Raw genomic sequence first — 15,678 nt, 5'->3', positions numbered from 1 at the left:
GGCAGCAAAGGTGGACTTATGCCATCTTTTCAGCTTTTTGAACAGCTTCTCATGCCACTGCACCCAAGCACAAACCATGCTCCAGTAAAATGTCTGTCTATTGAAAAACTGATGTGTTTGCAAAGACTAGCTCCTTCTGAGATGCAAATCCATAGTGACAGCTGTAAACTGATGTGGCAGCTCCCTGTTTTTTTACACATAATTGCAAGGCATAAATGCTAATTGAAAAAGGGGCTCCCAGACGTTAGTGTGAATTAACGAGGTTGTACTGTATGCTCCCTATTAAAAGGTGAAGAACTGAAGTCAAACATCTGTGAAAAATGTTAACATACTGATGTGGGCCCCTTAGCGGAAGATGTTTATCCAAGAAAGCAACAACAGAAACACAGCAGAGAAACATTAACTTTAAAAAACAGGTACTTCTCTGCCCCGCCCCAGTTAATTTAAAATGTGTCTAACTGATTTTTCAAAAAGATTATTTGCATCCATCAAGTTGCACCCAACAAATTATTTGCAGTGACCACTAATCAGCACTGGTTAGCCTCAAATTAATTAGCTTTTAAGTATTTTGTTATTCAAAAGGCCAATAAGGGTTCATCAGCAGGGTCGGTAAATCAAGCAATCACACGAAACAGGTAGGCCACAGGAAAGAATGAAGACAGAGAGGATCCATCTATAGTGCAAGAACCACTTTTCAGAGGACCTGGTTACAGATGGGTGATAGAGAGTGTCTCCTGAAGGTAAAAAACAGCTGCACAGACCAAGACTGCAGCATAGTTCCAGAATATACTTAAACCAGAGTTTAGTCTACACAAGCCAGAACTGTGTCCAGAGATTACTGGGTGCCCATACTGTGCTGCACGGGTCTTGGTCTGTCCAATCTTGTTTTAACTATATCACAACATGCCTGTGATGTAAACATAAAAAATGGGCAAAGTTGTGGCATTAGCACAGACAAGCCCTTAAAGTGAAGCTATGTTGTATGCTTTTCTACATACATCTGAAAATGGAACAAAAATTGGTGAAGAGACGGTTAGTAAGTCATATTACTGATATTAGTGCTGCTTTAATCACCCATCTAAGCAGCATCAGGCTAGTGAAAGAGTGAAGAGGTGGAATAATTTGTAGTAGCTTCACTAATGGTGAGCAGATCTAATCCACTTTATCAGCAATGGTACCACCCCTCCTAAATCTTTTGAGGATGATTGTACTGTAAGACAAGTTACTTTCTGTGGTAAAATAACGGACAAAGCCATTACTTTTCCACAGCAAAATGGTAAAAATAAGTCATGGTTTTAGTTTAAAATAGGCCAAGTGACATTACAATATAGTAATTGTTTGCTATGGGAAATAATAATAAATATTTTTTTTTATAAACTAGTAGGAATATTTAGTAATATTTAACTGGTAGTTTCAAACCACCTAAAAAGAAACCTATAATACACAGGACATATGTACAGCCAATTTCATAGAGGAATCTTAGCAACCAACTGACCAGAATGAGACAAAACAGTAACTGAGGAAAAAACATATCAGATTTTGTCACAGAATCATGGTCTTGACTAAGTAATGCTAACCACCTCCTAATTGAATAAATAAATATATATAATATATTGCTTTGAAGATGCACTCGTGTAAGTACACCATTAAATGAACTACCAGGATATCGGGCCAGACTAATGGTAACAATGGGGGACTGTAGTTTCACGTGTTACCAAGAGCACTGCAGTATCAGAACAGGTAAACCAAGTATGAGAAGGAGCCATGAACAAACACACCTAGAATAATGATAGGAAGACGTAAATTAAATGTCAAATGCTTTGGCCTTGAATGGGGAAGTAGGAGTAGCTACATGTTAAGAGGGTGAAATGTGCCTAGGTTTTGTTTTTTTTTTCTTTCAGTAAATAGGATTTAGGTCCCAATCCTTCAGCCCTTATTCAAGCAACTAGGCTAACTTCCAAACATGTGATACAAAATATACATCCATGATCTATAAAGTTGCAGATTTCCCCTCTTATACTACAGACCACTTAAGTGTGTTAGAATTTAAAGCCATTAAAGTCAAACATCAAAGTTCAAAGGACAGGCTGAAATTCCTGCTAAGTCTTGGTGCACAGTCTCCATTTAATTCAAATAAACAACTCCCATTCACATTAATGGGAGAAATGTGTGAACCTACAGGAAAGGAAGTTTATCTAAATTACAATATCAGGTAAGAAAATCTAGCTAGTCCCAGAAGAAACTCAGATGGATGACGTTAGTCATTTGCATTACCTCTATTCTTGGTTTCTTTGCTTCTGCTAATATTTCATCTGCTGCTCTTTTAACTAAAGGAAAAAAAAGGTAATTAAAAATGCAGGATTGTGGTGGGCTTTCATAAAATTCATGCCAACACTGCTTAGCAGTTAAATCATACCTTGAGTGGATCTCTGAAGACCAATTTCAAGTGGTGCACTTCTGTCTATACTTGATGACGTTGCTAAGGTTCAAACACAAAATTTTATGTAAGTATTCAAACATGTGAGCACAGGAAGCAAACAGCACCGCAACAGTAACAAATATTTTGTAACCTGGAATCAAGAATCTCTGTAAATTCACTTACATTTGTAAGAGAAAATTAAACTAATGGCAAGTTTGAAATAAAAGCATGCTTATCATACATATCACAAAAAGCGAGTAGCCTCAAATTCCAATTTACTAAAAAATACTAAAAGAAAAACTACAGAGAAAATATTGAAAACAACACGCATTAGTATTTATCTACAGACATGCTAACATCTTCAAACACCTCTCTTCTCTGACTACTGGTAACCTAGATTTTAATGCTGGAAGACCATATAAATTGCTATGTTGCTAATGAATAACTGTTAGCATGTAATAGATCATATTTTAGCATACTTTGGGACTCATACTCTCAATTCTGGTATAGTACGTGTGCGGTGTTACTGAATAGGTCTTTGTCACACTCTAGAAAAAGGTAAATGCACATCCCTACCACACAGCAGCATTAACATCTGAAGAAGCTGTTGGCTCAGCTCAGTTTGTTTTATCATATAGCTACTAATGACACAGAGATAGAGAAGTGAAATTTAGAACAAAGAGGTGGAAGAACACCTGTAAGCCCATTTGAACAGGCCTCATGTACTCCAACATATATACAGGTTCATATATCCATTCTGGTTTAATCTCCCCTCCTGACTGCAAAAGTGAAACAATAAAATACGGTATAGCTGTGCTAAAAAGGAAGAACTTCACTCACATGTTTCCCCATTTAGGTATGCAAGTAGATCTTTTCTGTCAGGTCTTCTTACCACAGGAATGTTTTCAGTCTGAAAAGAATTGAAGATTTTATTTTAGATAGACCACATCCAAAAACAGGATGACTCAGAACAAAACCCTAAATAATATGACATGTATAAAGTTTGTGGGGAAGCCATTTTCTTTATTTAGAAGTTGCTGTTCACAGATACAATTTATTTACAATATAATTTGTGTAAGATCTGTTAGAAATGGAGAGCTGGAGAATCCTCAACAACTTTACCCACAGTGCTTAGTAACTACACAACCACATGCAAGCTGCTTTTGTGAAAAACTGTTGTTGGCAACACATGACAAAACAGAACCACTAAGTGTCATATCTTTTTTCTTTTAAATTGTTCACAAGAATGATCTTATTTTTCATAAGTTTTTTTTACAGTAAATCTGTTGAGTATTTGAGTATAACATTAAGCATTTGCACATAAAGCAGTGCTTCATCAGGAAATGAATTATTTCATAAAATGAACCAAGTGAGGAAGGCTTTTCTCTTAGCACTTGCCACAGTTCCTGCATGGTTACACAGTAAACCATAAGATAAAATAGGACGACGAGAAAGGGCTATTAAGCTTTATCTCCAGCCTACCCAAACACTTTCAATAATATATTAAAAAATACAGCTAGCTCCACTTAAATGCATAACAGTAAGTGTGACAGCAGTGTACTGTCCAGGTCAGCAGCCAACAGCTTGCAATTACCTTTCAAGCATCCAGGAACGTACTAGGTACATTACAAAATAAATATTAGGTAGCTGCTCAACATTGGTGGATGCATAATTTATTTACGCTGCATTCAAAATTCAAGGTGCACATGCTATTCTCAACTTAATTACTTCTGATATATCAACAGCAAGATTGGGCATAGCATTTAACATCTTGGCTCATTTCTGGGGTCATCTATGCCACCTCAAGTAAAATTCTGGTCGACAGATTTAATTCTAAATCTGCTAGAATCTCAGACTAACCTATTATTTTAGGCACCTGAGCATTTTGTTCCAATTTACATCACAGCAAATAGCTACTATTTGGATTTGGGTGTAATCCTTTTGCATGCAGTATGTCGACGTAGTCTTATGATTATGTACCTAAGCAGAGCGTAGAATAAACTAAGTTACCTTCAAGTAAAGTCTACTAGATGGAAATACTCTGCAGGTAAGCAAATGTTTAGCCTAAAAATCTTTAAAGTATCCCTTTCAGTTTAGTTGGTTTGTCACAAACATAGGCTATCTGAAAAAAACACATTTAAGTTATAGCTAATCAAGAACACATATCTGATCCTACATTTTTGCAGGGTCAGCCTTTCCCATTTTCATTTCAAGTTACAAAACACCATTTATATTTCTCCTACTAAATCAACTCCAGGTTACAGTTAAGCTGTTAAAAATAAAACCTTAAAGATGCTGTAAGTAAAAGACTGATCTTCAAAGGAGCAAAAGAAAGATGGCGGCTATTAATGTACAAACGTTAGTGTTAATCTGGTTCTTTAGATGTATTAAATAGGAATTTTCTGAAAAGATAACACCATATGTAACCAAAAGCCCATGTTTTGATAGCTTTCAATACCAGGGTTTAAATCAGGGGTGGGCAAACCTTTTGGCCAGAGGGCAACATCTGGGTGGGGAAACTGAATGCAGGGCCATGAATATATGGCTGGGGAATGGGAGTTGGGGTGCAGGAAGGAGTGCAGTGTGCAGGAAGGGGCTCAGGGCAAGGGGTTGGGGTGCTGAGTGCGGGAGGGGGCTTAAGGCTGGGGTGCAGGAGGGGTTTAGGGTGCGGGCTCCAGCCCAGCACCACTTATCTGGAGTGGCTTCGGGGTGGCAGTGGCACGCAGCAAGGCTAAGGCAGGCAGGCTGCCTGCCCGTCCCGGCCCCGCACCGCTCCTGGAAGCGGCCAGCACCACATCCCTGCGGCCCCTGGGGGAGGAGGGGCAGAGGGCTCCACATGCTGCTCTTGCCTGCGGTACCTCCCCCAAAGCACCCACTCGCCGCGATTCCCCGTTCCTGGCCAATAGGAGCTGCGGGGGGTGATGCCTGCAGGTGAGGGCAGTGCATGGAGCCCTCTTCCCCCACAGGGGCCAGAGGGATGTGGTGCCAGCCACTTCCGGAAGCGGTGCAGGGCCCGCGGGCAGTAGTTAGCCCACCCTGGTTTAAACGATCACTAAGCACATAGCAGTGATGCTATGCTTCAACTGAGACACAGATTAATGAACTAATAAAACACTCATCTTTCTGCTTAGTTTTGCCACTGACTTAAGAAAAAAGAAAGCTTTTTAAAGTATGTTCAAATATACCAAATAACTCCTAGCTGCAAGACTAAGAACGTCAAAAAAAAAATCCTGTTTTCAAACTTACAAACAAGTAGTAATAGATTTTACATTTAACTCCCTCTTCTCACCTGAGTTCAGAATAGGAGAAGGATGTGTGCACTCAGTTGCCATAACCAGCTCTGCTTCTGATTAACATGCTACCCTTTAGTATTATGCCTACTTTTCCACATGATTTTGTAATCTCTTCTTTAAAACAATGTCAAAGTCCACATTAAGTCCGGTACTCAGTGTGTTAGGCATTATAATTACCGTGAACAGTGACTCAACTTCATTCTCCTCATTCAATAAAAAAATTAAGAGCAGGTGTCAATGATTTTAGACACACAAGATGGGTGTGATGTTGGTGAAAGACAAGCTTTTGAGCTTCACAGAGATATTCTTCAGGTCAAAGATTTTAGTCAATTTCAGTACTTCAGACTAACAGATGCTAACAGCATACAAAACAGCATACTTATTTGTACTAACTTGGATCAATCTTAATGCTTATGAAGTATTCAAGAAAGAAGGTACAGGTCACAAAGTGATTTAATTGTACTGTCAATATTGAAGTATTAAAATACTAAGTCCACAAGGCGACAGCCTTTTTCAGCAATGGTGATGATGCTGAAACATATTCTATGCTCTTTTACTAGTCCTGTATTGTTTTCCCTCATGCTACCCCAATCTCAGTCAGCAAGTGGTTTTTACGAGGGGCGGAGGGGGGGACTTCAGAGAGCATGTGTGAACAGGCTATAAACAACTTACCTCATCACTGCTGAAAAAGTATATAGAGCATCAAGGGAAGAACTAAGAGTACTAAAACTGTTCTGCACAAGACTGGAGTAGACATTTGTCAGAAAATGGTGGAGATGTTTCAATATAAAAATGCAGATGGTTTTGATTTTTTGGAAGAGAGGAGATTACTGAACAGTCGTCTGTACCTAAAATTACAGCCTGGCTGTACCAATCAAGTAACAATTCCAGTTAGGTGAGGAGTGAAAATAATAATGCAAGTCACTAAAAACTGCACTTATTGAAGTTATGATGTTTTTACTGTTGTTCATGATTAAAACTATGCCGTACCATGTTGTTAGCCAAGTAACTATCAAGAAACAGCTGAGTATTTGTAAGTATGTTAGTTAATGTCACAGTTACTGTTCTCATTTCCTGAAAATACTAACATGAACACAAAAATTATTAGCTCTCAAGCATGCACCCTCCAACATTATTAAGGAACAAAGTTCCATGTGATTTACTTACTGCAGCACGCCGGACGTAAACAGGATGTGAAAGGTGCACATTATTCAGCAGGAACAAGATAGAGTCCAAAGTGTAGTATTCTCTGGGCTGGCCCTCTTTCCCTGTCCTGTAACATCAAGGAACAGATTTTACTTAGAACCATATTTCCTCACACATATACTCCTCATTAATCTCATTTGATATATCAAGCTATTTTTTTAAAAAGATTGAAAAGCCAGTGATCACATTTGTCAGCATGAGTACAATAGATATTTTATCAATCACTACTCACATATTTACAGCCTCTACATGGAATGGATTCAAAACTCCAAAAGTGTCTGGAGTAATTAGATGTAAGAGAAGAGGCCAACTAATAAAAGTATATAGATGTCAAAAATTTTAACTATAAGATTAACATTTGTTTTTCTTTTTAAAAGTTTTGGAAGACAAACCACTACTTCATTTTTATTCCCCTAATTTTCAAAAGAGCTGCAATAACCTATTCAGACCCTTGGGGATGGGGGAGAGGGGCTGAGCTTTTCAACATCCATTGGGAAATAATTCGAAGTGTTCTCCAGATGACTTGCTCTGGAGATAGACATGTAAAATCTCTACTGTAAAATCTATGACAGGTTTCAGAGGAACAGCCGTACGAAAGCTCATGCTCAAATAAATTGGTTAGTCTCTAAGGTGCCACAAGCACTCCTTTTCTTTTTGTAAAATCTATGTTAATGAAGAGCTCAGAAACTTCACAAACCGAGTGTATCCTAAAAATCTGAGGTGCAAGAGAGTCTGGATACAAGCAAAATTTTATTAAGGGATCCTCATAAGGAACATGATAGGAAGTTATTCAGAAGATAAATCTATTTCCTTCATACTGGTTTACAAATTTATATTGGACTCCCAGATTGCTGGCATAAACACAGCTACAAAAAGCATATTAGGAGTTCAGCCTGATCTTCAAAGTAACATCTCTTCTGCACAAGCATAAACCACTTCTCCAGCATATCTAAAAAAAACCCTAAATAGCTTTTCCTGTGCCTTGTGACCAACTATCAACCATGTAGGTAGCACCTAGGGCTTGAAAACTGCACCCCAGAAGCAGCACACTTACTAAGAGAAGATGGGGGCATAAGACATCTGCAGAATTTTACCCTATTGAGCCTTTATGCTTTAAAGAGTACCTACCAAATATGAACCAAGTATAAATCAATGTAGTGATGTGGTCCCAATATTCCAGACACCTCTGCCTCTACAGGTACTATAACTGTTGCTTTACTAACCAACAGTAGAGTGAAAATAACCAGACTGGTCAGTTTCAATGATACTATCCAGAACCACAGATCAGCAGCCAACCTATCAAGAATCATACTGGTGGGGGAGGGGGGGTACAGCTTCAAATTGGTTAGACACATACTAGCCAAGAACTGGTTTTAAAGCTAGTGCCCACAAAGCCAGGTTTTGGGATCGGTACCCTGGTAGAAATCCCAGCAATCAGCCATCCCCAGGAGCTGATGATGTTGAGAGGGAGGGGGTGGACCCAAGTCACTGCCCCAGCAGCTTACTGATGGGGCCCCTCACACTTTTCATCTTTTTTTTTTTAAACCATTAGGTAGTAGATGTCTAGAAAATGTCTTGAATTGAGGAAGAGCTTTCATTACTACCAGGGCTCAACATCCCCCAGAAGTGAGGTCTTCCACAACAAATACCTGCTTTGTGCAGTAATGCTAGCACTTTTTTTTGTTTTAATCATTTTAGATTGCCCCATTGTTTCTTTGAGCTACCGTTTATTCCTATGTGATCAGGCATAATAGGCATTTTAGTGTGAGTTTGAAACTGATCAATAAAAAAACAGAAAAAACTGCTAGACCTCTATTACTACTCTGGCTGAGGATATGGTGTTACAAGACCACATTCTGACTTGCTGATTAGGCTATTTCGATGATCTAATAGCCATCACCACTCGCAACAGTGCACTTCTGGTACTTCACTGGTTACCCCCAAGAAAAAATTCCTACTCCCATTATGGGTGATGGGGAAAGTTAATACAGAGCAAGGACACTAAGATAAGTCACATTAGCAGGCGGAAGAAGAAAAGAGATAGGTAGGATGAGTGAGGAAAACCAGTCTGAACAGCACTTAGATGGAAGGGCAAAAAAAAAAATGTCATTCAAGCAGCAGTTCTTAGTCCTTTTAGACACTTCAGACTCACTTTGTAGCCCAAAAGCCAAATGGCAGCTTGGTCAATAAGCAAAGTATATAAATTAAAAATGAGCTGGAAGCGGCTGTTGGGTCATAAGCTACTGCTGACAGGGCAAGCAAGTCAAAACAACACAGGGACCTTGAAAGAAAAAAAATATTAGAATGTATAATTTTCCACACTGTTATCACTTATCCTTTTTATAGGCACAACTTCTCGTAGTAGAAGGATGTTATATAAACCCCACAATGTGTTTTTTTTTTTTCAAAACATTTTCTTAAATGAACAGAAATTAGCCACCCCAGGGTATGTGTTACTAGATTAACACTGCACTTCTTGGGCAGTTGAAGGCATTTGGACCCAGGTCTTACAATGCATCTAGGTGGTTTAAATGTCTACGACCACCTCAATAAACCATGCCAGGGTATGCAACTGAATACATGCCAAGACTTTGCCTAAAAACGATAGTTAAATTTTAATTCCTTTGAAAGTCCATTCCTCTCCTTGTTTACATGTCAAGACCTAAACTGAGGGTAGCTTGCTGCAGTTGATATCAAAAACACCCAACGCAGCACAAGGACCAATCCATCTTCTACTTTTGGTGTTAGTAATGCCATCAAGTGTTTCAAAAGAAATAAAAAGTCCTGAATTTAGGCCTGTACAAACACAGTATTTTTCATTCACCTTGCGCATCTCTCCACTTACATGCAATTCCAGATTAACAATTTCATGCCATATTAGTAAAAGAAAGTATTTGCATTAAGCAAGAGCAAAAAGGGTTTTTTGTTGTTGTTGTTTTTTCTTAAACCAAACACTTGTATTTCCAGTTCATCCATTTACCCTCAATCTGTAGATGCTAAGAGTTCATTAATCCACCGGACTACTTCCTATTCTCTTTCACACTGGAAGATGTGAAAGATATTGATTTTTATTGGAGTGCTTAGTATAAAAATGTATCCCTCATGCACAAAAAGAAAGTAGTAACATGGACAGCCTGTTACTTGAAGAGAAGGATCTATCTTCAGAAACACACACGTGCAAATTACACTATTACAAATTACAGCAACAGTGAACTAGCTGTTCACTATTCACTAACCTCAACTATAGAGATTGCCCCTTCTGCGGGCTAAGTAGACTGCACAAAGGTCTTTCTCTGGATCTACTTGTCTGCCCCCTTGGCTCAGCCTTGGCTCTGTAGTTGCCTTTCAGGAACAACAAATACCAACTAGCAGATCAGAGGCCAAGAAACAACTTCACACACACACAGTTTACTAACCATGTGAGTGTAATCTACTTAGCAGTGAAAGAATAGTAAAAGCAATTTTAAAACTGTCCCGTGTCCACGGAGAAAAAACACCACAATTGGCTTTAGAAGACAGCTAAAGAAAGGATTTTAGAGCAAATGTAATCCTTTGGAAAAGTGCTGAATTACTGGAAGTGAAAGCTCTATTTATTCACAGAATACATACAGTAGCAATAGAAGCTTCCCCATATTATCTTGATAATGAACCTAAACTTAATTTTAAGGCTCACAGAATAGTTTTGTCTCCATGACTATGCAGTTTTTGACCCCTCTGTCCAGAGTGCAAGGAGGGCAATTAAGTGAGGGCAAACACCTACTACATATTGGACTGAAACCACAGACCCTTTGCACAGTCAGGCATTAAGAACTATGAACAGGGACTGGATTCTCTCCAGTAACCTAAACGTAAAGAGGTCTGAATCCTATTACTAATGTTCTAATCCAAGTGGATCCCATTCACCTACAAGAATTGAACAGTTATATGAATAATTATTTAGTCTAAACAAAGATTTGAAAAATTTACTGGACTCCTTCCACCAAGGCTGATATAAAATATAGGGAAAGAACACCCACCAAGAAGGTCCAGAAAACATCAAATCCTCACACTGCTAAGAAAAAAGAAACAGATTCTCCCCATGGGGCTATCCTTGGACCCTGCTCAAAGCACCTTCTTTTGGATCAGCCTCCCCTCCTGTCTCCCAAAAGACGTTTTTTCAGACAACCAAAAACTCTTGGTTCTCCCTTCCACACACCCAGAGCATCTCGTCCACAACTCTTCTTCCCTCAGCCCCACAACTACAGCGAGGAATAGAACTTTACTATTACTTGCCTCAATCTGTTTTGGATCCTCCTCCCCTGTGAACAGTTCTTGTGCCTGCCTTAGACACTACTTGAAGCTTTCCTAAGCAGCAGCAGTTACACTGAAAATATAGTTTACCAGCATAGTGGGGGATTGTAGATGTGATGTATCTTGATTTTAATAAGGCTTTTGACAGTCCCACATACTCATAAGCCAACTATGGAAATGTATTACATTTGAAATTACTATAAGGTGGGTGTGAAATTGGTTGACAGATCATACTCAGCGAGTAATTATCAAGAGGTTGATGTGAAACTGGATAGGCTGTATGCAGTGGGGTTCAGGAAACATCAGTCTTGGGTCTGGTGCTATTCAATAATTTCATAAATGACTTGGATAATGGGGTAGAGAGTACGCTTATAAAAAACTGCGGACGACACCAGCTTGAGAGGGTTGCAAGCATTTTGGAAGACAGGATTAGAATTCAAAACTACATTGACAAATTGGAGAATTGGTCTGAATTCAACCAGATGAAATTCAATAAAGACAAGTGCAATATACTACACTTAGGAGGGAAAAAAATAAATGTACAATTATAAAATGACTGGTTAGGCAGTTGTACTTCTGAAAAGGGTTAAAATGGATCACAAATTGAACATGAGTCAAAAACATGATGCAGTTGTGAAAAAAGCTAATATCACTATGATGTATATTAACAGGAATATTGTATGTAAGAAAAGGGAAGTAATTGTCCTGCTCTGCTCGGCGCTGGTGAGGCCTCACCTGGAATACTTTGTCCAGTTTTGGGTGCCACACTTTAAGATGTGGACAAATTGGAGAGAGTCCAGAGAAGAGATACAAAAATGATACAAGGTTAAAAAACTGGATATGTTTAATCTAGAGGGAAAAAAAAAGATATCAGGTCCCGCCTCAAAGTCTTCAAATATGTTAAGGTCTGTTACGAAGAGGACGGTGATCAATTGTTCTCCATGTCCACTGAAGGTAGGACAAGAAGTAATGGGCCTAATCTTCAGCAAAGGAAATTTAGGTTAGATATTAGGATAAACCTTGTAACTATAAGGATAGTTAAAAACTGGGTGAGGCTTCTAAGGGAGGTTGCAGAATCCCCATCACTGAAGGCTTCTGCAAACAGGTTGGACAAACACCTGTCAGGGATGGTCTAGGTTTACCTGGTCCTGCCTCAGAGCAGGGAACAGGACTAGATGACCTCTCAAGGTCCCTTCCAGCCCTACATTTCTATGATGTTAGCTATTCTGCTCTCCAACATAGTTCTGAATAACAGTAATGAAAATGACCAGAGTCTTGTTAAATTTTACTGGTTGCTATTCTGGAAAACTCTGAGCAGGAGACACCCCAAAGTTGTCTCTATGCTTGCTCAAGAAAACAGCACTAAAAAAAATTACTATTTGGAAAGATATCTAAAGCAACCACTCCCCTCCCTTCAATTAGGAATTATCCATTTGGGCAGAATTTATGTGAGGAGAGAAGGGGAAGGAAGTGCATATACAACTCAAGTAGATTTTTGAACACCCCGAAAGAAGGGTAATAAAGTCATACACTTCAGCTTAAAAACTGACTTGTGGAAAGGGTCAGAAACAAATCCCTAACTCTAACCCCATATTAACAGGAAAGAACAATTGGCTAGCTGCTGTGCTTTGGAGGCTAGGATTAAAATTCAAAATTATCTGGACAAACTGGAGAAATGGTCTGAAGTAAACAGGATGAAATTCAATAAGGACAAATGCAAAGTACTCCACTTAGGAAGGAACAATCAGCTACACACATACAAAATGGGAAATGACTGCCTAGGAAGGAATACTGTGGAAAGGGATCTGGGGGTCATTGTGGACCACAAGCTAAAATATGAGTCTACAGTGTAACACTGTGGCCAAAAAAAAAAAACTAAACATGATTCTGGGATGTTTTAACAGGAGTGTTGTAAGCAAGACACAAGAAATAATTCTTCCGCTCTACTCCACGCTGATTAGGGCTCAGGAGACTGGAGCATTGTGTCCAGTTCTGGATGTCACATTTCAGGAAGGATGTAGACAAATTATAGAAAGTCCAGAGAAGAGAAACAAAAATTATTAAAGGTCTAGAGAACATGACCTATGAGGGAAGACTGAAAAAATTGGGTTGGATTAGTCTGGAAAAGAGAAGACAGAGGGGACATAACAGTTTTCAAGTATGTAAAAGGTTGTTACAAGGAGGAGGAGGAAAAATTGTTCTTCTTAACCTCTGAGGATAGGACAAGAAGCAATGGGCTTAAATTGCAGCAAGGGAGGTTTAGGCTGGACATTAGGAAAAACTTCCTGTCAGGGTGGTTAAGCACTGGAATAAATCACCTAGGGAGGTTGAGGAATCTCCATCATTGGAGATTTTTAAGAGCACATTAGATTAACACCTGTCAGGAATGGTCTAGATAATTAGTCCTGCCATGAGTACAGGGGACTGGACTAGATGATCTCTCAAGTCCCTTCCACTTCTATGATTCTATGATTGTGGTGGCTATTTTTGACTTCTTCTGAAAGTTAGGGCCACCATTATAAATAGAATACTGGACCACAAGTCTGATCCAGTTAACAAATCTAATGTTCTTTCCCTAATTCAGAAAATCTTTAATAATGTCCCAGACTTCAGATGACCAGCTGAAAGATCCTTGACTGTGTTGTTGCCTCCCCTTTCCCTGCCTATGGAGCTTCTTTGGGAAAATTATTTTCTCTTTGATCTCCAGCTTTCTCAGCACCATTGTTTTTGGAAAAATTGAATGTTTTACTACAATTTAATGACAATTAATAAAGTCCAACTAAAAATCACAGATTCCAGGCACTCATTTTCAAGGAGTACAGGAAGAAAGAGGAAAAAGCAACCCCTTAGCTTTTAGACAATACAATTACTGGGCTAGAAAATATATACAGTACAAAGAATAACATTTTTAAAGTTCACTTTAAAAAATAAAGACACCCTCTTTCTATCTGAGGAGGTATTCGCATTGTGAATGTACTTATTTACAATATGTTGTCTCCCAGAAAAATTGGGAGACAAACTATATTAGTATTACAGCATAGAGTGGGCCCCACTAAGGATAGGCCTGTGTGGCCCCACAGAAACTCCTGCAAAGTTCAGAGGCATTCAGATCAGGAATTTCTATCTAGACCCAACTATACTCCCTACAAAAGGAGAGTCTAGAAACACAGCCTCATGAAAGGGTAATTAACAAAGTGAGCAAACAATAGAGAAAACTTAGTACCTCCTACTGAAAGGAAGTGACAAGTATCCTAGAAGCTGTTTTACTACTAATTGCCTAGCTAAGTCAGAAAAAACAACTCTCAAGCCAACCACCCATGCTCAACTATAACGTCCCCTTCTTTAGAGCAGAAGTCTAAAACCCCAACACCTGAAATGGACATAACCCTCTTGCCAGCTTCCGCGGCAGGAAAGTAATCACAGTCTTTCCTTTGAGGGACTGAATCCGCTCTCTCCAGCTGGCTGAATCTGAGAGCTGGGGAAAGCCAGGCTCCTCCCAAAACGAAGGAAAGAGACTTCGCTGTTTGACTTGACATCAAGGCTCCCAGGGTAACAGAAAAGCAACAGGCGCGATCCTCCCCACCAACTAGGACACACCGCGTACAGCCCACCCTCGGCTCCCGCTGGCCCCTCATCCGCGCTCTTCCAGCCGGGACGCTGCAGCAGGAAACAAGGGGCCACGTCCAGCCCCGGCCACCCGGGAGCCTCCCAAGAAGCAACAAACAAACAAACAACGGCCGGTCCCGGGAGGGGAACCGGGCTCCCAGCACATGGCAAAGCCCGCAGTGGAGACGGGACCCCCGAGGACCCCGGAGGGGGGAGGGGCCGGGATCCCGGGGTCCCCCCCCACGCACGCACCAGCTCCCCCACCCCGCCTCCCCGCTCAGCGGTAGCAACTTCGGGGCAGTTTCCACCCCCTGCCCGCATGCGGGGGGAGGGGGGCGGGGGCTGCAGCGGCCGCGCGACTCACCCCCAGATGACATAGTTGGTCTTGACGTTCTTGGGCCAGGAGAACTCGCCGAAGATCACTTCGTCCCCCTTCACCACGATCTCCTTCTTCTGAGTGTTGTACTGCCGCAGCACGCTCAGCACGTCCGCCATCTTCGCGCCGGGCCGCCGCCGCTCCGCCCGGCCCGGCCCGCTCGGCCCCCGCCGCCAGCCGCGTGAGGACCCCGCCGCCAGCCGCTAGGGCCCCGCCGGGCTGCCCGTGCCGAACGCCTGCGCGCTGCCGCCCGGGGGAGCCGCCCGCACCGCCTGCCTCACCTATGTGCCCCTCGCCGCCTCTGCCTCATCTCCGTGCTTCTGCCCCTCCCTCGCCCCCAGTCCGCCTGGCTAAGGTGGCCCTACGCGTGCGGCTTTGGCCGGGACAGTCCCCCTTTTTAAGCCCTGTCCCGGATGTCCTGACTTTTTTGGCCAAACTGAGCCCTTGTCCCGTCTTCTCTTGCCAGGTGCAAGTTGCTCTGACCAGTG

General features: G+C 40.9%; 1 protein-coding gene across 2 annotated transcripts in view; it reads right to left on the bottom strand.

Annotated features, from left to right (window-relative positions):
- The window catches only part of CDC73 (cell division cycle 73), a 164,419-nt gene extending 149,037 nt beyond the window's left edge, over nucleotides 1-15,382 (bottom strand). For both annotated transcript variants that reach the window (XM_073356725.1, XM_073356726.1), the window contains exons 1-5: nucleotides 15,179-15,382; nucleotides 6,880-6,985; nucleotides 3,260-3,329; nucleotides 2,417-2,479; nucleotides 2,275-2,327 (exon numbers count right to left, since the gene is read on the bottom strand). In XM_073356725.1, coding sequence (XP_073212826.1) covers nucleotides 2,275-2,327; nucleotides 2,417-2,479; nucleotides 3,260-3,329; nucleotides 6,880-6,985; nucleotides 15,179-15,309 — 423 coding nt within the window. In that variant the 5' untranslated portion in view covers nucleotides 15,310-15,382. The remainder of the gene's footprint in view (nucleotides 1-2,274; nucleotides 2,328-2,416; nucleotides 2,480-3,259; nucleotides 3,330-6,879; nucleotides 6,986-15,178) is intronic.
- Between the last annotated feature and the right edge of the window lie 296 nt (nucleotides 15,383-15,678).

Source organism: Lepidochelys kempii, chromosome 8, assembly GCF_965140265.1.
Source record: "Lepidochelys kempii isolate rLepKem1 chromosome 8, rLepKem1.hap2, whole genome shotgun sequence".
Classification (NCBI taxonomy): Eukaryota; Metazoa; Chordata; order Testudines; family Cheloniidae; genus Lepidochelys; species Lepidochelys kempii.
Note: the sequence above shows the minus strand (reverse complement) of the source record. Positions and strands in the feature narration are given on the sequence as shown.